The 20425-nt window shown below is 38.8% G+C and overlaps 2 protein-coding genes across 2 annotated transcripts; one reads left to right on the forward strand and one right to left on the reverse strand.

Annotated features, from left to right (window-relative positions):
• Window positions 1-1211: 1211 nt before the first annotated feature.
• Window positions 1212-12551, reverse strand: LOC128807747 (glioma pathogenesis-related protein 1-like). The gene is made up of 8 exons (XM_053978315.1): window positions 12423-12551; window positions 9835-9980; window positions 6035-6209; window positions 4618-4863; window positions 4109-4218; window positions 3305-3387; window positions 1523-1549; window positions 1212-1438 (listed from the first exon to the last, which is right to left on the reverse strand). Exons 1-8 carry the CDS (start codon window positions 12549-12551, stop codon window positions 1212-1214), a joined length of 1143 nt encoding a protein of 380 aa, XP_053834290.1.
• CCDC107 (coiled-coil domain containing 107) lies at window positions 12522-20415 on the forward strand. The gene is made up of 6 exons (XM_053977849.1): window positions 12522-12718; window positions 15204-15409; window positions 16583-16649; window positions 17789-17879; window positions 19017-19126; window positions 19738-20415. The coding sequence occupies exons 1-6, from the start codon at window positions 12550-12552 to the stop codon at window positions 20025-20027; spliced, it is 933 nt and encodes a 310-aa protein (XP_053833824.1). The 5' UTR covers window positions 12522-12549; the 3' UTR covers window positions 20028-20415.
• Window positions 20416-20425: the final 10 nt, after the last annotated feature.

The following is a 20425-nucleotide window of genomic DNA, read 5'->3' on the forward strand; positions in this document are numbered from 1 at the left end:
CATGGTGTTAAGGCTATTGCTTTTTCTCTTTCTTTTCCTTACATATTTTCTTCCTTTCCACTACAACCAAATTGTTATAAAATAAAGCTGCCTTATTTATTTATTTATTTTATTTATATACTGGTAATTCAGTGTCATTTCACTCTAATCCATCCCAATGGATCTATTAACAAGAACTATGCTTGGGGCCCATTTTTATTCTGTGGGATGACATGTTTCAAAGTGGCTCAGAATTTGAGTCACTGTGTTCTTAAAACATTAGAACAAAGACAAAAGATGAAAAAACAGCTTTAAATATTGATAGTACAGCTATGCATTGCTAATATTAGTCAGTATCTCCTGGCTTGAAAGAGTCCCCTCACTAACAAACATATATTGGAAAAATGGGGGTCAGGTTGAGGGCTAAATGTCTCTTAAAACAAACTGAATCCATCAAAGGTTTGGGCTCTTTAAATGAGGCTGAGATACTCCATTTCTAAATCAGAATCTGTCCTTGGCCCATTTCATTTTCCATCTCTGTTTCCTCCTACTGAAAACTTATGATGGTTGCCATTTACTCTGCATATTTTCACCATCTCACATCCTAAAATTAAGCTTTCCCCATTGACACCCCACGTTAATCCTTTCCCCATTGACACCCCACGTTAAACTCTGTCAACTTTCCCTGGTATTCTACTTACAGAGAACAAGGATTAATTCTGAGAGGAGAAGAACTGAATAGTACAACTGATACACATAGGCTAAATATAGCAAAGGGCAAGATTTACTCCTGTTCATAAAAAGTAATATATACAGTTAAATCTCCGTTGTCTGGGGGAAATTGTGTCTGGGATAACTGAAGGTTAATGAAGATGAATTATTGATTCTTTTGGATACAGCGTGCCACTTCAGACATGTCTTTGTGATGCCCCAGGCATACAGGAGGGTTGTTAGCACATGGAGTCTAGTCTCTGTGGTCCCTCTAGCAACCTACCCCTAGAGCTAAGAGGCTCATACAGACATAGGGGCATGTTGCAGCTACTGCCAATAAATTATACTAGCCACTTATATCTTGCCTTGAGTGAAGAAGCAGCCTTTCCCATGCTGGATAAACATTGCAGGGATAATGAAAGATAACCAAATGTTTGTTTTTTTTTTTTTTTTTTTAAATGTGTGCCAATTGTGTGAGAGTAATACAACAGTAGGATCACAATCAGTATCTTAATTGACCATTACTCATAAAAAAAAGTGTGTGGAAATTGCTGTTGTACTAGAAGTACAGCACCAGCACTCAATACAATAAACAGTGGCCTTAAAATTAAAACACTAAGACAGTATTGGTCACAAGAGGTTCGTGGATGCTCAGCAGGTGGGACGTGTGATGGCATGGGAGGCCTGGGGGGACGCGGCTGCGGTGGCTGGGGCTGTGTATCCCAGTCCGGATACCAGTTGGCATAACCTAAAAGTCAGTGAAGAAACAGGTGTTAAGACCTAGTCTTAGCCATACTTAGAGGAAAGCCATTAAGAACAATTTGATACGTACTTACCAGCTTCTCACATTTTGTATTTTCTGCAAAGAGATCAGAAGAGGAAAGCAATGTGAGTACCATTCAATGGTGGTTCTTAATGTAAAGAGGTAAGCCTTTGCACTGATGATGCCAGTTAATGCCTAGAACATCCTGCAAGGGGGAAGCAGGCCAGTAAGAGCAGGCTCCCAACTGGTGTGGAGTTCATATTTTTTATTGAATTGAAAGAGAAACAGAAAAAAACCAGCTGTATCAGGAAGAATTTGTGTCATGGAGATGAGGGAATAAAAAATAACAACAAAACATGGAATTAATTTAAAATTGTTACATATACCAAATTTAAGTAGTTACAGACAGACAAATATAACTACTAATTTATCACAGAAGTACACCTTTACTAAAAGTTTTGATGCATTTGCAGGATTACCTATGTGCATCCTATTGAAATTCCTCTTTTGCCCTATAGGAGAAAATGGTAAAAGCAGGTGGTAGGATCTAGCACTTAACTTTAAAATTCCCTGTTCCTCCTGTCCCTCCCCCTAGTCGTTGAGAAATTTCTAGTTTTCCTGTGATGCATCAGTCTGTGGCTTTCAGATGAGTCAGTCAGGATATTACAGAAGGAAATAAGAGCACCAAATGCTCAATAATTTCTACAGCTGAAGCTCTCTAGAGCCTGGCTAGTAAAGACCATCCCCATTAAACCTCTGTATAAAATTCATATTTGATTTAAGACATTGCTGCATCTCCTTTAATTAATAAGTCCCAAACTGGGCAATGTTTGTTAAAAACATTGCCCAGTCTGGAACTAGGTAAATTGACATAAAGGTTCACTGCTGTTTGGAGCAGACTCAGTGATGGGGTATGGGCTGTGCGTTTCCCTGCTGTGCCCACACCCTGAAACCAAAGAGACAGACAAGGCACAGAGTCACTCTGGCTCATTAGAGGGGAGGCAAGGAGGAGGGAGCAGGCTGAGCCCCTCGCCATCACTCACTTCTCTCCCAGACCCAGGCAGCATGTTTGCAAGGAACACCTCCAACCCAGAAAGGTTTTTACTCCAACCACACTTCTTTCATTGTTACATCTTTTGCAGGGTTTGGGAGTGAGCTGTGCCAGCTCAGCCCCGCATCAGCTTCCAGCACCTGCCAAATGTCCCACAGCTGCCACAGGCCTGCTCTAAAGGGGTTACCAGTCCTTTATTAATTGCTCCTCGAGATTTGATTAAAGTCCCCTCATGCCCTGAGCCTTCTGAGCTCTGTTACAACTCTTCATTTAATTATTTACCACCAGCACTGATAACACTGAACATAGTAGGGAAAAAGATTACAAACAAGCTCTCACTGCTGTTTTTCAGAAAACTGTGGAAGTTAAACTGTGCTTTTTGATACAGTCTTATTATTAGTTCAGAAATACAGTTGTCTGGAAAATGTGTTAGGACATGCTAAATAAGCAGAAAAGCAGAAGATACATTTCCTATTTCTGCTGAGAGAGAAGAACTAGACAGTGAATATTTGTTGGGGCTAAAATTTTGGATTTGACTTCCTGACCAGATAAAAGGGAGAAAATAGTCTGAGTCTTCTCTACATCAGAAACTCTGGCTTCTTCTTCTGAAAGCCTTCAACTACAAAGTATTTCAATTATTTCCTCATTACAGTATTCCTCCCAGAGTTTGGTACTGCTACAGTGGTGTGCTACAGACCTACTATGCACTTAGTGCAAATTGACTCGTTGTTGTCTTTCCACTGCTAATTATGCCACTTTTGTTTCTGTGCAATTTTCTTACATGATCCCTTTGGTCTTACCACAGAGCTTGTCTACACACTTCTCATTACTGCATCTACTGCATGGCTGTCCTTCTTTATATGGTTTTCTTGGGTAATTCCCCCTGCAAAACAGGAACAGTATTTTGTTAGCTGTCATTGAAAAGCTGTCAAGGGGAGGGAATACCCTAATCAAAAAAATGGCCATTGCAATTTTTTGAAACTCTTTTTACATCAGATTAAAGCTCTCATTGGCATGAGAAGCAGTGGACTCCTGCCACTGAAAATTAATGAGACTTCTTAGGCAATACTGTATTATTGTAAGCATACACGAATTTGCCTCTAGCCCATCATTATGCACCTGGATTCTAAAAAGCAAACATGTAAAAAGTAAGTAGAAATACTGCAAGGTACCAGATAAACTAGAGGACTGTCTTCCTTTTATTTCTTAAATTGCAATGTCTTGTTTGAAATTCGTGTAGGGCCAGAGAAAGATGTAATCTTTCTGAAGCAGGAAGATTACACCTTCCCCACATTTCCTGGAAAGACTGAAATCAAAACATATTTTCTTCCACCATCTGCATTATGGTGAGTGGTGTCAGCTATGATCTGCTCTCCTGCTTTTTTTAGAATGGGATTTTCTGCAGTTCCAGCTATGTCCAGTAGCTTCTGTTCCTAATGGCCACGGGAAGTTTCCCTTGGACAAGTGACATGAGGATGTAGCTTATTCTGAAATTTGTTACAACTGCACCCATCATATCAGTTGGCACCTGATACCAGATCAGTTGGGTTATTTAAAAAACAAAACAAAACAAAAAAAAACCTCAAATGCCACAATTAACTTACGCTGGCCCATAGTCACAAACATGTGCTGCTTTGAATAGTCCTGGAAAATTTTCAACTGTATTGCAGAAGTGAACTGCACAGCCAACTTTGTAACTCTCTGCCCAGACGACCTGCAGGACAAAGGGAAGTATTTAATGCACTGTTCAAATACTATCAAAGCAACAGCATCAAGAGAAGAAGGAGAAGGGAAGTAGCTCAGGGAAATTTAAATCAGCTGACACAGGAGCAACTTCACCCAAAGGGCAGCTGGGACAAATGACAGATTGATAGCCATTTTTGCACTTATTATCTGGCTACCCTTTAAATGTGAAATTGCCAGGGGATAATCCCTTTCCACCATTCCTGGAAGTAGAACTTGACATACCTGGGGCTCATAATATGTATTTCCAATCTCATGCAACAATAAACTGGGGGGTGCAAAGCCCTGCTGTAATTCCTGTTCCAGAGCAATCTGTTCCAAGCGACTATCCATATGTTAGACTATAAAGCACTGGGCACGTAAGACTTACCTGAGTGTAGTGACCACACTTGTCAGTACACGTATTGGTGCTGAAATCGTAGCTGCTGACTTCATTAAACCAGGACCTGAGAGCTGCATCCACAGAGAAGATGTGGGCTGTGCCAGTCCAGATGTTTTCTCCAACAAAGCGAAAGGTGGGGTGCATTTTTCCTGGCATTTCAAGGTAGGTATTGTGGTTAAACTTACACTTCTTTGCCCATGCTTTGGCAGTCTTAGCTAAAGCAGCATCCCAGGACTGTAGAAAAGGAAGAAAGCATACTATAACCTGCACTGCAGTGACTTCACCGAATTCAGACATTTTTAAACAGAAGCTTTTCTGCTTCCCATCCCTGCTTTCAGTTTCTTTCTCTCACTTGACATTTCTACTCCCATAACAAATTTTTGTCTTCTTTCTCCCTTAGCTATTGCAGGATATGCAGGATCTATCCACTGTTCAGTTGTATCTGACTTGTTAATATATTTACAGCTGGAGTGCAATCTTTAAGCTGCTACACCTGGAAGGGGTAACTTTGAAATTTCCAACAGAGGGGCTTGGGGGACTTTGTGCCTAGGAGATGTTGGCTGTCCAGGGATTTGCACTTGGCAATTATTACCAGACCAGATAGGAATTCTGTTCTGCTGGCCAGGACAGAAGGAAGAGTTACAGCTGCTCCCTTCTTAGCTCCTTCTGCCTCTTTTCTCTTTTCTCTTTTCCCTCCTCAGCAGATGGATAAAGCAAATAAAAGACTCCCTCATCTCTGCTGGGCTGAGAAGGAAACACTCCCATCCAAAGAGGCAAAAGTGATAATTCAACAAACCAGTCTGGCAGACTTGAAGATTTTATGCTGACAAGTAAAGTTCAGTACAGGGAAATTCAAGTTAAGGGATGTGAGAAAAAATTGAGTTTGTGTTCCTAATAACAGGTTTGGAGATGGCTATTACTACTTGAAAGTAGTAGACTAAAAAGCAAACAAAGTATTAGAAACTCTTTGCAAAGGAATGGAGAATAAAACCACATATATAATCACACTTCTGCAGAAGTCCTTTTAAATGCTGTGTGCAGCACAGCACCCTACCTCAGGAAAGGTACACTAGAACTAGAAAGGCCAGAGAGAACTTTGAGTAGGATGATCATCTTCAAGTTCAGAGAATTTTCATATAGCAACAGAAAGTGCTCTGCAGCTTCAATGTGAGACATCTGGACATCTTGTGTGAAATAGGTAAATAAGCAGCATTAACTAATAATAGCAGTATTGAACAATACTGTGAAAATGAATGTGTATTCTATTTCATACAAAGAATCAACATATATGTTACAGAAATCATTAACTGAAATGGAAAGAATAGCAGTACAAATGAAGAATAAGATGGGCTAAATGAGAAGCCCAAATATAATAATTTCAAAAAGATCACAAACACCACCTTACCATGTGAAACATATTGCTGGCTGGTGGACTCACTTTGGATCGAAATGTGTTGTGAGCTCTCACACAATCCTCAATGAACTTTACATCTTCTATGTCAGGCAAGGGATAAGCACGAAAGCAAGAGAAAAAATCCAGTAAGAACAATGCAGCAAAGAAAAATGTGGTTTTTGTCATTCTCCAGTGTTTTTTCATAAGTTTTAAAATGAAAAATCTCATAGGTGGAGATGAAACTGGCAAGCAGTTTTGCAGAGGTTGTCCCCTGGGTGTGGAAGAACTTGAAAGTGTCAAACAGGAAGTGAAGAGCAATTGCTTAATCAGGTACAATTCTATCTGACATCATAGCTGGCAGTCAAAGGGTAAAGCATGAAACAGGCACCTGCCATGCATATCAACAAGGAGCAACACTCCAAGTATACTTCTGTCTTTTCTTTGAGTGTGCTCCATCCTGGTTGAATGCCAAACCATTCTGTGACTTTAGGTCTTATCTGAAGAGATGCTGCTGAACAGCTTTCTTAAAACCTGCATCAATCACAAAAAAATGCAGCTTTGACAAAACAGAAATCTGCTATTCAGCTGATTTTCCAATAGTATTGCTTAGTCATACCAGCTTAGTTACAATTATGTGGCAGGACATTACTTCCATATCAGAATTACTCAAGAAATAAACAGAATTAGGAAACCTGTGCTTCAGAAGGAGGAAAAAGAAGGTTCCTGAACAGCACCCTGCTGCAGAACAGACATTCTGGCCTGGTTTGGTGTGTGTAACAAAAAATAAAATTTGGAAATCCCAGGCTTGAGTATGTGTTGGTTCTCTCTTCCTTAATTACTTGCTATTACGTGCTAGCCTGAAATCACTGGAGCAGCTTCCTGTGCTCCTGGAGAACAGCTACAAGATTAGCACTCCTGGTATAACATTCCAAGTCTGATCACTTCTCAGGGCAGTAGGATGGTATGTGTTGGCATTTGTATTGTCTCCCCAACTGTTCTACAAGCTGGTTGAATATTTCTTTTTTCAAACCTAAGCCAAATTGTACAAATATGCAAGAGCATAAGAAGAACCATATGTTTTAAGAGCTAAGGTCTTGTAACCCAGTTTTAGGTAGGTTTACAGGGAAAACCTGTTGCAAATAGATTGCAAAATATGTTAATGGGTCTCATTCCTTGCTCAGTTTTGGTGGTCAGACTTAATGTAAAACCATGATTATATTACAACTACGTGCAGTTTGAACAAAAACACCCATCACACTAAAACTGCACCATTAAACAGCACAGTTTATATGCACTTATATATGCATGCAGTTGAAATTCTGTTTGGAAAATGAGTGGTGATTTTATGCAGTAGGAAATTTTGATGGGTCCAGGATAGTTCAGGTTATAAAATGCTTTTTTGCATTTCTGGCTCCATCTAGTGTCTCTATCTATAATTAAAGCAGAAGTTCAGCCAGCCCTCGAGCATCTATGATATTTTTCCAATAAGAGAGTTTCAGATTTTTGCCAGCATTAAGCAGTGGATCTCAACAATTAAGTTTTGGGATTTGGATAGCACATTATAGCATTATAGCACATTTGGATAGCACAGTCTGAACAATACAAGCCATTGCCTATCCACAGATCTCAAGTGAAATTTGGCACCATGAGCTGAGTACATGCAAGAAGATTTACAGCCTCATGATTTTGAAAAATTCTCCATGTTTACATTCCACTTTTGCACTTCTGACCTGCTTTTAGTTCAAAATGGCTGGAAAAAGAAAACCTCAGATTTTAATTTTTTCCCTAATGTTCTATTTAGTCAGAGGACTAAAACCTGGTGAATTACAGCCTATTACAGATATCCATGATGCCTGGGAGTCTGTGAAATCACATTTAATTTTGTTCTCAAATCATCAAGTTCCCCACAGTATTGTTCCTTTTGTTGGGGAGAGAAGGTCTGACCTTGACTTACTAGGTTGAGTTGAACAAATGGGGTAGATCTTCTGGGTTTTCTTATTCTATCCACAGGAATAGGCAGCTGCAAGATCACTTGGCCTTCCAGACCTGTGAATAAACTAATATTCTGACATGCATTGCTTCTGCTATTACACACTGGCACCTCAGGGCAGAAAACAGATTACAGGACAGGACAGTGGTGATATTGAATTTCCACAAGAATTATTCTGTAAGAAATAATTTTGTATTCATTAAAAGCTAAAAAATCCTGAAATTATTTTGTAAAAATGAGGCTGTAAATAAACACTTTCACAATTAACAGAGAAGGCCATTAGTATGTGGCTGGACTGCAGATAGTTTCACTGTAATTTTGAAGTGATCTGGATATTACTCCTGTAAACTTAAGTGCAAAAGTTTTGGCACTGCATATTTATAGACTAAAGAGTTTTACCTGCCAAACTTAAGAGAAGACAGGCATTACAGTTTAGGCATCTGCTTTGTCTTAGGAGATTCTTCCAATACCTTCTGTGCATGATTAACCAAACTGTATTGAATTCAGGTAAAAATGTTTCATTCTATAGCTAGAACATCTGGATGATCATAAATTCCATTTCTGGAAGACATGAAGACATGGTAGCTTAGTCAGTATTGAAGGATCTCTCCAGTAGGAAGGGTACAGGCCTCAGGTGGACAAACTGACTTGACCATTCCCAAAAGTTCCAGCTCTTCAATTATAAATGAAAGAAGCAGCTGTGTTCATGAAACATAACCATTTTTTTTAATGGATCTTAATATTTAAAGTGGTGTTACCTGAATACTGAGTTAAGGACTAAGCATTTCAGAGACCTTTATGTAACAGCCTCACATATATTTTTGAGATTTCTACCATTTTCTACCATTTTGGGATTCCAGTGATGTGGCTCTCTTATAGGTCTACACAGTCCATCCATTTATGGGTCATAAATTTTACCCATTTTCAATTTTGTGTCTGAGCCTTCAAGAACACAACTGCTCCTGGATCGTGCATGGTCTTTGATTATCAGTTATGATGTTCATAGTGTTTAACCCATGTACACTGCTTGTTTTTTCTGGTGGTTAGTTTCCTTTGTAATGTTTCCTGAAATGCATGAACATTTTGATATGACTTAACTGTGTATACCAGGAAAGTAGCAATCAAGGGAGAGAAAGTTCAGATGTGAACATCACTCTAAGAGAAATGTGCAAAACCCTCCAGAATTCTATGTAGACAAGGTTGAATTGCAGTAATTTAAATGTAAAAACTACCTTGATAGGTGACTTTTCATAATTTATTGTGCCACAGAAAAAATGAAAAATACTTTCCTATAATACTGTCTACTTCTAGCCTTCTAAAAAATCTACTATTGCATCCTGGGATTGGGTTTTTTTTTAAGGGGTTCTTATTTGTGTTAGCTCGCCGAGTCTTGTGTACCCCTGTGCTTCCCCCGTGTCTTCCTCCCCCCGCGGTTTCTGGCCCTATGCTGCCTGCTGTTGGGCTTTCCCCTCTGCCGCTCCTGTGACCACTCCCCCGTCCGGCCCTGGGAACCTCATGTCTGCTGCCCCATCCCCACGATCCCACTCAGCCTGAGGCTCGGTGTCCGCCCCTGCGGTTCTCTGGTTGGTCGCGGTCTTACGTCATCACCGTGGCACCCGCACCGATTGGGTGGGGGGACGTCTGCCCTCCCTATCACATCCCCTATATCATCCCGCTCCCTCCCAGGTCCCGCCGCCATTTACCCCACATGGAGTGGGAAGCGGGGGTCGCTTATCCCCCCCACCGCAGCTCTCCGTGACAATAAAGCCTTCCGCTTTCCTTCGTGGGTGATTTGGACATTCCTTCCCTCTTTGCCTCGTACCCTTGCGCGGGCAACAGAACCCGGCAGACCCCGACTGGCGTGCCAGCAGCAGCGGCACGCAGGAGAGAAGCTGCGGACCCGGGCGTCCGGGGGGAGACAGCGCCGGAGCTGCTCCGGACCTGGGAGAAAGAGCGCGACGCTGCAATCTACTGACAAATAAACAGCAAAACTGAAATCCTCCAGCCTTGCTTTTGGTTTTGTTATAGGCAGAATCAGGGGCAGAAAACAAGAATTAACACTTGAAGAGAAATAAGCGAGAAAAGACAAAAAGAACTTAAAGGAAAATGCTCCATAAATGATTCTGGTAACTTTTGGTGTTTTCATTTCACAATCCAAAGCTTACTAAAGAAGAATCTCACAGATACCATTGTGTCTGGTAACACAATGGTAGCACAGTATTTTCATCTGTAATTTACATGGAGAGCAGTCTAAGCATCTTTGAACACTGAGATAAGAAATTTAAGAGCTGCTTTTACTAGATAAGATCCACTTGACATTAAAATTATCATCTGTTTTAGATCAGTAAAATATCATGTATTTGCTTATAGATGAAACTGATTCTACTGCAAAGCTTATTTTTTCAAGATGGGAATGAATAATTAAGCTTAAAATATTAAGTGTTCAAAAGAAAACTTTACTTTCTCAGCAGCATTATGTTTCTCTGAATTACTACTGAGAAATCAGAATATAATGAATTTTGTCGTTATTTTTTTTCTTTTCTTTTTATGAGAATTGTAAGGAAAAAAAATTACTTTGGTTGGATTTTATCCTTCTATCAACATTTTTACTAAGTAATACCCACAGACATTCTGCAATTACTGTGATTACTTTGAACAGCATCTCCAGACTTATAGAATACTGAACTCTGTGGCTTGGTAACTAGAGAACTGGAAATTATTATTTTATAAAGTTCATGTAGTAATCATGCAGTGAAATGAGAAGTGAGGCTTTCAGTGAGGTCAATGTTGTGGACAAGAAGAGAGAATTATTATATAAGGTACTGAGGTGAGCCAGTGCAGGGGTAATGCAGTACAGTCATTGCTTGATGTTCAAAAAGACAGTGAGCTGCCACTTGCTACCATATGTACACCTCTGTGTTATTTTACAGATGGTACTGATTTACATGGCAGGCACTAACCAGGACATTTTACCACAGACAACTCTTACTTGAATGCAACAACCACAAATCTTAGTACAGTTCTGCACTGCACAGATTAAAAATCTGACCTCACCATACCAATTTAATGACATCAGCAACATCAAAAACTTCATGACCTCCAATCCAAATATTCTCTCCAAGAGATGTGAAATTAGGATGGTACAGATGTTTCTTACTTAAATATAAACACATTCATTTGTCTATGCCCTTGCAGTCTGTGCCAAAGCTGCATCCCAAGTCTACAAGGCATGAAAGTTGAAATAGTTGTGCAATGTTGAGTTACAACAAAATCTTAATCAGATAAAGCTAGTCAGCAATAAGCAGATAAATATCAAACACTGGGGTTTCATAAAGAAATACTTTTCCTTATTTAGGCAAGTACCTGTGGTTTATTTTAATTGACTTTTCCTATTGCAACACAGAAATAAAAACCAATTTAATGAGACAAGTTTTTCCTCCCTTCACTGTTGAAAATTAACTTTGCAAGAGCACTTGCTAGCAACTGAAAAGATAGTTGAAATGCAGTTTTATCTTCAGGCAAGGAATAGCTGGCATGGTATTTAAATACAAAATTTTTTGGGTTTTATTGTTGAACAGGTCATTAAGGGTTTTGATTTGATACATAAAAATTAATTCAAAGTAAAATGCACAGATATTGTAGATTCAACAGTACAAATATTTTAAGTATTTTTAAGAGAGCCTCTGGAAACAAATATTTACTCTTCTTATGGTATGGCTTTAAATACACATCAGGGCAATTTACAAAGACAGCTTCATGAGGTAAATGTGCCAATTCCTGGCCAGTAATTTGTTCTACTATCTCTTCTTTGCAGCTCATTCCTGAATATGAATGATCTTCTGTATTTGTCTTCCAGTCATGACTGTTTCAGAAAGTTTACCATTAAAGTACTCAGTTTTATATCTTAACAGAAGATGCTGTGATTTATTGCTTAGGCTTACTGGTGCTCATATGTTTCACTCCACTCTTAAGTTTCTTTTTGAACTTTACAATTAACTCCACTGACTGCTGATACTCTTTTCTCCCTAAGGCCCTTGGTGTTTTTCAAGCCATACTTTCAGTCATAACTTTCCCTGGGTTTCCTATTCTTGAGCATTTAAAACGGTGTGTGGTGTCTTTTGCAAACTTCATCACTTCCCAAATCACCACCCCTCCCCTTATCTGCCAATCCAGCTTAAAACCGACCCAAGCAAAGGACATTCTGTGCTGAATAAATGAGTGCTCCAAGTGTGTTCAGGATGCTCATCATTTAGCTGCCCATTGCTAACATGTTCCTCTTGGGGCACTAGGCGGACTAAACATCAAACATCGGCTTTTCCTGCATCTTCTTCACCTTTGTTTGACCCTTTCCAGGAAAAATTTTCATTTGCCAGCGGAAATGCCCTTCAGCGCTAGGAGTACAGCTCACACGTGTGCTCCTGAAGGAGAGCCCGGCTGCCGCAGCCGGAGCTGTGGTGCCGTGCCGTGCCGCGGGGCGCCGCCGGGGGCGCTGTGGTGCGGGGAGCGGCCGGGGGAAGGCGGCGGGAAGGCGGCGGCCATGGCGCTCTCGGCCCTGCAGCAGGTGCTGGTCTCGGCCGTGCTCGTGCTCTGCGTCTTCATCGTCACGCCCAGGATGTTCGGGGGAGGAGGCGGCGGGCGGCCTGGCCGGTCCCCGCGGGGCGGCAAGGCTGGCCCCGGCCATTACGATCTCCGTCAGCACGGCAGAGGTAGGAGCCGGGGCGATGCCGCGGCCGGGGTTCCGTGCGGGAGCCGCCGCGGGCTCGGGCGGGCTCGAAGGGAACTCCAGGATCTGAGAGGGATGTATTCATTACATCCCGTCCGGCGGGGAGCTCCCGGTGTACACGGGCTGTGGACGGAGAGGCCTGGTCAGACTGCTTCGAGCTGGCCCGTGAGCGCCTGAAACACCCTCCCCTTCTGCGGTGTTTTGCTGTTCTGGTTCGCCAGTACTTTGGGTTCTGTCTGTGTTGTCTTACCAAAATTGCTCTTAAATGCAGGAAACACCCAGTAATTGGAAGTGCGGAGCGGTGTGACGAGCAGTGCCCGCAGGGGCACAATTGAACAGATGACCCGAGAGGTGTCACAAGGAAAAATCAATTTCAGTAATGAAGCCGAGCGTTGTTCTTAGTAAAAATAAGCACAGTCATACAAAATCTGTCCGGCAGTATATTATAAAGGAGTCCAAGATGCTTGTTTAGAAAAGGTATCAATGAATGGGTTATAGAGTTTACTACTTGTAGGAGCTACAGTGGTATCCACGTATGTTAAGCCATGTCGCTGCATGTCACGATTCATCTCAAGGTCGAAAGGTACACTTTTGTTTTTGACAATCACTAGAAGCCTGCTTTTATGAGGTAGCTCTGTGCTTCATTGATGATGCTTTCCAAGGTGTTTCAAACCAAGAGACAGCTAGTTGCTGTAAGCTTCCAAATGTCTGTGCTTTTCCCTGCTGGCAGAAAGTGGAGGCTTCAGCTGCTACCATGTTCTTCCCACCTGATGTCAAACTTACTGTGCTTCATAAGCTCCTGCCTGGCCTGTTTCGCCTGATTATTTTTTTATTTATAAGGTAGTTGTATATTCCCTATAGATCAAATTATTTTAAAACCAAATCCCCCCCAAAAAAGAAACACTTCATATGCCTGTGATTCTACTGAACTACTGGCCCAGCACTGAGTAAAATTAATTTCAGAAAAATCGCCTATTCTCATCTCTCTGGGTTGGCTAGTAACTCACTGGTTGGCTAGTAACTCACTTTGCTGTTTCTTCTGTGGGATAAACTTGGTGGACACTTGTGGACTAGGATTCAACATTCCTCCACCCTGAAGGTGTTTTCCCTTGCCACATTCGTATTTGTATGGTCTGTAGAAATCTTGTTCATCTGTGATAGTAACTATTTTAGTAAATCTACTAATTTACTTTAAAAACAAATAGAACTTAAAGTAGGGTAAAAGGTGAGTGTAAATGTAAAACTAAGAATCAATATGAAACATTCTGAAAGGTGGAAAAAAATATAATATAAAATGTGGTTTCCAGATTAGTTAACGCAGTTTTAGCAAGTCTAAACCTACTTGTCCTGAAGGGACAATGCCTGCCTGAATTTCCATGGAATGATGAAGGTAGCTTGAATTCTGATTGTATCAGCTAGAGCATTTAGGTTTTGTGTAACATTAATTTCTTCTCTATCTGATCATGACTGTACTTTGCACACTTGAGTTATGTAACTCTGAGTTCCTGAAATGCCACTGTTACAGTAGTAATTGATAAGTAATCATAATGGTATTTTGTTTGGGAGATTTTATAGAAGGTGAACCTTGCCATACCCATACTCAGTCCTGATACATTAAGTTTTAAGTCCAGGCACTCTGTTTAGACATCAGTGTAAAACTTCACAATCCCCCAATCATCTGCTGTCTGTCTCTGCAAACATCTGCATTCTTTAGCTGATGGTAGTGTTCCATATGTGCATGTCTCATGAACCCTTGATTTAACTACCAAATAATCTGTTTCCTAAGTTGAACAATGACATTGGTTGTTTTCTCACCTGCTCCCTATTCTGGTAGGCAAATTACATGCAAAAATACTTCTGACTTCCAAGGTTGCATGTCTTGGGTGTTGTATAATCTTCTGCTAAATATTTGATTTGCAGAGGTACAGTACTTCTAAGCCTGTGGGAATATCCATGTAAAACTGAATTTACTGTCAGATAATGAAAGCAGCAGCACAGCATATTTCAAAAAAACTTTTTTTTTTTTTCTGGGACCAGACAATTCAATTTGTAATTAACTTGGTTCCTTTGGTGCAAAGGAAAAAAAATTAATGTTTTCAGCATTATCAATAGTTTCTCTGAGTATGCTTTAATTTCAAGATTTAAATAGTTTCTTGTTACTTCTATCTTTCTGTGATTTGCTGAGGGTTTGCCAATGTTGCTGTGAAGAAGCTTAAAAATTGTACATTAAAGAAACCAAGCTTGGCTTGAGAGATTGTGCTGCCTAGATTTAACTGTGCATCCTGTTAATGTAAGAATAATTTTTATTTTTTTAAGAGGCTACAAGGCTATCCACATCGTCTTAGAAGAGTGATGAACAATAATTACAGAAGAAGAAAACAATTTCATTTCATTTATTCATTCATTCAGTTGTGGACTCCTGATTTTATTTCTTACTTTGTTGTCTTTCTCTCAATTTCATTTTTAAGGTAGTCCTCAGACAGTTTATCAAGTTCACCGGAAACCAGGAAATTCTGACAGTAATACTTTCCAGAGTATTCAACAGATGAGAAATGCAATGGAAAAAGAGATAAAAAGTGAGAGAACGAGAGGAAATGGTCGAGAGTTAGCGTTCACCCTCATGCCATTGTATGCTCTTGGAGTGGGAATGTTTGCAGCCTACAAACTTCTTAAGGTAAGCCATAGGAAAAGCATTAAATTATTGTAGTTAGGAGAAAGTGTAAATGCTTGGCTTGTTTTTTTTTGTTTTTCTAATTCTGAGTCTTGCTCTGACTTTAAATGTGAAGTCCAAAGTTAAAATTTTAGCGTATCTAATTCTTCCATATGAAGGATTCTGGCTTAGGTATTTTTAAGTGCTTGAAGAAGTGAGAATCTTACTCACCCTGCAGCCTCAAATGAGAATCTGAGAACCTAAACAGTGCTGCTACCTGAGACTGTAACCTAAGTCTCATCAGTGTTTCACTTCCTTTTCATTCTTCAGAATGAGATTGAGTATGGGAAGGAGGCGGACAATTCCTGCAGAGTAGCAGAGCAGTGGTCTTAGATTAGCAGTTAGGTAGAACAGCGAGTAGACATGACCTTTTGTTTGGACTTTCCTGTGATCATGCAGTTGTAACATGCAGGTTTATTTGCATTATGGGATACCTTTTCTACCATTTGTAAATTCAAAAAGGAGAACGCATGATCGGTTGTTTTTTAAAAGGAATCAGTCTTGAAATGTATTATTTATAGTAAGAGATACACAAAGCGGAAAGTGCACCTGGAATATTGTTGCTTGCCCTCAGGGAAAATAAAAATGGACAGGAGTAAGACTGGGGACAACATGCTCATTTCTAGAGTCACTTCATGTTAATCTTGTGTATGAGAAAAATACACAAGATTATGTATGAGAAAAATACCAAAGCTTAGCAAAATGAGTATAGAGGCTGCCCACTTAAGTACAAGGTTTGAAAAGCATGAAAACCTTATTTTGGGTGTTACAATTCTATACACTTGGGCTTGTGGGATTAAAATGTAAGTATTTTTATGATAGTATCTTTATTACTTTAAGAAATAAATTCTATATCCTAATTAATGATAGGAGACTGGATCCAGTGACCTAGAAGGTTTCTTCCGCTTGTTTTTGAAATAGCAATTGCTTTCTTTTACAGCTTTTGCCAGTCATGTTGTGTTTACTTAAAATCAGAAGTGTTACTTTAAGACAGGATGAGGCATCACAGAAGAAAATTTTCATTAAAGTAGCACATTTTCATGGTTGCTGTTTACTTTCACTAAAGTTCTAAATGCAGTTTTGTTTTTAGTACACAAGTAGTGATGAAGTTCTTTAACTCGATTGTATTTTTTAAAGATGAAGTCTCATGAAGAAAGTCACTCCAAAAAGGAAAAAAGTACAGAAGACAAGGCGAAGGAAGCAGGTAAGATACTCATTCAGAATGCATATGTTCTACAAAAATGCTTATTTCCTACTGGAAAAAAACATGTTTTCATTGATGCAATCTAACTAAATGAAGGCAATCTCTCAAGTTACTGAGAGCAGTTAGGAATCTGCAAAAGCCCACTTTGTTATTCTGTATGTTTTAAATGCTTGTTTGAGGTTTGTTTTAATTTTCCAGATGTAATGCTCTTTAAAACAGCTGTTGTAATGCTGTATGATTCTCTGCCTCTAAAATGTGTGATGTTTTTCTCACTTAAGATCTGTTCAGTTTTCTTCATTTTAAGAATTATAATATATCCCAGTTTAATGGGATATAATTAAATAGAGTATTTAAAAATAATAAAATTATCTGGTTTAGAACTGAACTGTATTGATAGTGGAACAGTGTGGCTAAACAATTATAGAGACCATTTATGATTTCTAGGCCAAATGAGAAACTGTCACAAACATTCAAGGTTGATGCTGTTTTCATACCTTTTTCCCCTTTGTATAGACACATTTTTAGTGAATTAAACAACTACCAACATTGTCTGGTGTCTGTGTACACCATGTCTGTAATGAGGTTCAGCAGTGATGTGCTACACTGCCTACTCATCATCCTTGTGTGTTGCATTCTTCTTTCTTCAAGTTTAATTGTATTTTAGGAGGAGTGACTCCTCTTGATTCTAGTGCATTAAGCATTAAATATATTTGTAAGGTGTGAATAGAGAAACACATGAAAGCATATTAAGTATAAATACAGTACTTACCTCTCAGGAAGTCTTGCAGCTGCACAGTTTTTGAGACTGGGAAGGTGAGCTCCACATTCTTGCTCAGTTTCTACAAAGGTGTCTTCTGTTTGGGCACTATTGGAGATAGGTTACTGGGTGGAAAGGACTACTGTTCACACATAATAAGGCTTCTGTTCTTACCCCCACCAATTCCTTTTCATATTGTCAAATTTTTTAGGTGAAAGAAGCTTTCTGGTTTTGAATCTGTCCAATGAAAAATATAAATTAATATCCTAATGATATTGTAAAGACATTTTTTACAAAGTTCTTTCTTTCCTCATCCCCCTCTCCCTCCCCCCCACCTTCGTCTTTTTTTGTTGTATTGTTTTTGTTTGTTTGTTTTGGTTAGAGCATCAGCTTTTAGAACTGGAGCAACATCTAGCACAGACAGAGAAAATGTTAAATTCTTTATTGACTCAGTTGGATCCACTTTCAAACTGGTGAGTGTTTCTAAAAAATCTCAGTGTTGTTTCCTGTATATTGAAATTCGCCAAAATGTTAACAACTACTTCTTAAAATGATCCTTATATATAGGTAAGGAACAGTTTTAGGAACCTTCTTTATTTATTGTTTCTGTAGCCTTTTGCAGGTGATACCAATTATGCCATTTGTGAACTTTTTCACAGACACCTCCCATCTCTTGTTCACCAAACATAATGCAGAAGTGATTATCATGTTACTGTGGCTTAACAAGATGAGCTTTAATATTGACCAAGGAAACCAATAGTGAAAATATACTTAAACTCAGTAGCATTTGAAAGCCCGTGTAGGAAATAGATTTTGGTAGCAGATTGAGTTTCTTCTTTTAGATGTAATTATAAGAAAGAAATAGTTCTCAAGGTATAGCTGCTTTTTAGTGTCTTTTGAAACGAATCTGTGAAGTCTGTGTATTTCAGTGAAATAGAACTTGTCTGTTTTAATATGACAAGGGAATCAGTAATATAAAAGCTTCTTGTAGTTTTTTTAGAGAACTTCTTTTAGAGAAGTTCTTTTAGAGAACTTCTCTTCTTAAGAAGCTAGAGTCTTACTTATCTACTAGAAATAAAAGTATCCATGCAGTTAATTTTCTAGACTGACATCCTTCATGAAGTGCAGGTTAAAACATGTGGAATTTCCTGATTGTTTCTGCAGTGTACTTCTGAATTGGGTATGTGCTGAAACTATTAAGCAGTAAATTCACTGGCCAGTTTGCCTAACAAATTTCTAGTAGTGGTGGGGAGGAAAGTTAAAAAACCTTGAATGAGAAAAGCCTTCAAACTCTAAAGTTCTGTATTAGGCATTGTTGTACTACTAATAACAGTACTTTGGATAATTACTGGAGTAATTAATTTGGAGTCATTACTTGACCTTGGCCATTGGGACTCCAAAGTTAGAGTTCAATGACAATGAGTGGTTGTATGATGTAATGGCCTTCCAACTTCTCAAGAGACAGTTCTCAAAGGAAAGCTTGACCTAAACATTTCACAAACTTCACTATGATATTTATGCACAAAACTAAATATGGCAGTAAGTGTATTATTGTCAAGCACTCCCTCCCAAGATAATCTTTCAGCTGTTAACATCTTTTTTTTTTCTAGTGTCAATGCTTTAGCTTGTGAGCAGAAAGATGAAATAATGACACAGCTCCAATCAATTAGACGACTGATGAAAGAAAGTGGATTAGATAAATCAGAAAACAAGATGAAAGGTAATTTAATTTTCAGACAGATAGATAATTAAGTAGTTTATATTTTAAAAGAATAAATAGATCTTGCTATAATGATGTTCAGCTTCTAAGTCTTAGGTAATTTATGTGGAATTAGTTTTATTCTGGAGGAATACCATTCTTCTTATTTGAGATGTATCCAATTTCAAATTTTTGATACATCATGATTTATTTAAGAATAGGTGCTCAAGACATTGAACTGGGATGGACCACACAGTCACATTCTGTTTTGAGAAAGGAACAGACTACTAACAGACTACTTAGGAACTCCTAAGTAGTCTGTTAGTACTGGACTAACTTTAGGCAAAGGATTTTCAAATGGGGACCTCAGAGGCTGTGAGTAATGCTTACATAAAACACTATACAGCAAATTGTATGTTAGTTTCCACTGGAGACTCCTAAGAGCTGCATAGTAGCCCAAGAGAAATCTTAAATGTTAAGAATAGTCCATTAGAAATTTGGTGATTTTTTGCATTATTCGAGTCTTAATAAAAGAGAAAAAAAAATTAACAATACTCTACTTCTAAACTCACCCTGTAATTCAGAGCCTTACCAGTAAACTTTAATTTTGATTATTTTTTGGGAATTTTAAGATCTTGGACACATTTGTGATGAGAAGCTTGAAGATCTCATTCAGTCATTTGCTGAACATTCTCAAGAGAAAGAAATGGACAACAGAGAAGATGACTGTAATGAAGATTTGCTTGAGGATATTGATAATGATTACAAAATAGAAGAGCATGAATTACACGGTGAATATGAAATACATCAGTTGGAGCCAGATGTTGTAGAAGACAAAGAAATGATAAGCAAAGATGCCATTGAATCAGAAGAGATGGGACTGAGGAGACGCAATAGATATGAGTGGAATCTGCATATGTAAAACTTCCAAAAGCTTATGACATCTTTTTATAATGTTGTATGCACTTTAAACAGAAATGAAGTTATGTGCACTGCTATATGCTTTAAAAAGAGGGGTGAAATACTGCCTCTGCTCGTATCTCTGACAATTCTGTAACTGACTTCAGTGGCAGCAGAATTTTACTCAGGATGTTTACATATTTTTTCTATTTATTTTTCCCTATAAAAATATTTCTGTACTCTGTATATAATGCACTGTAATTATATCTGATGCTTCACTAAAATATTACAGTATCTTCTTGAGACTATAAAGAATAGATGTTTCCTAAATGTTTTGTAACTAGAAAGCATTATGCTACTTGAACTGTGACTTTCTCGAGTTCATTAAAGAGCATGCACTGACGAATTCAGCTCTTTGTG

Source organism: Vidua macroura, chromosome 5, assembly GCF_024509145.1.
Source record: "Vidua macroura isolate BioBank_ID:100142 chromosome 5, ASM2450914v1, whole genome shotgun sequence".
NCBI lineage: Eukaryota > Metazoa > Chordata > Aves > Passeriformes > Viduidae > Vidua > Vidua macroura.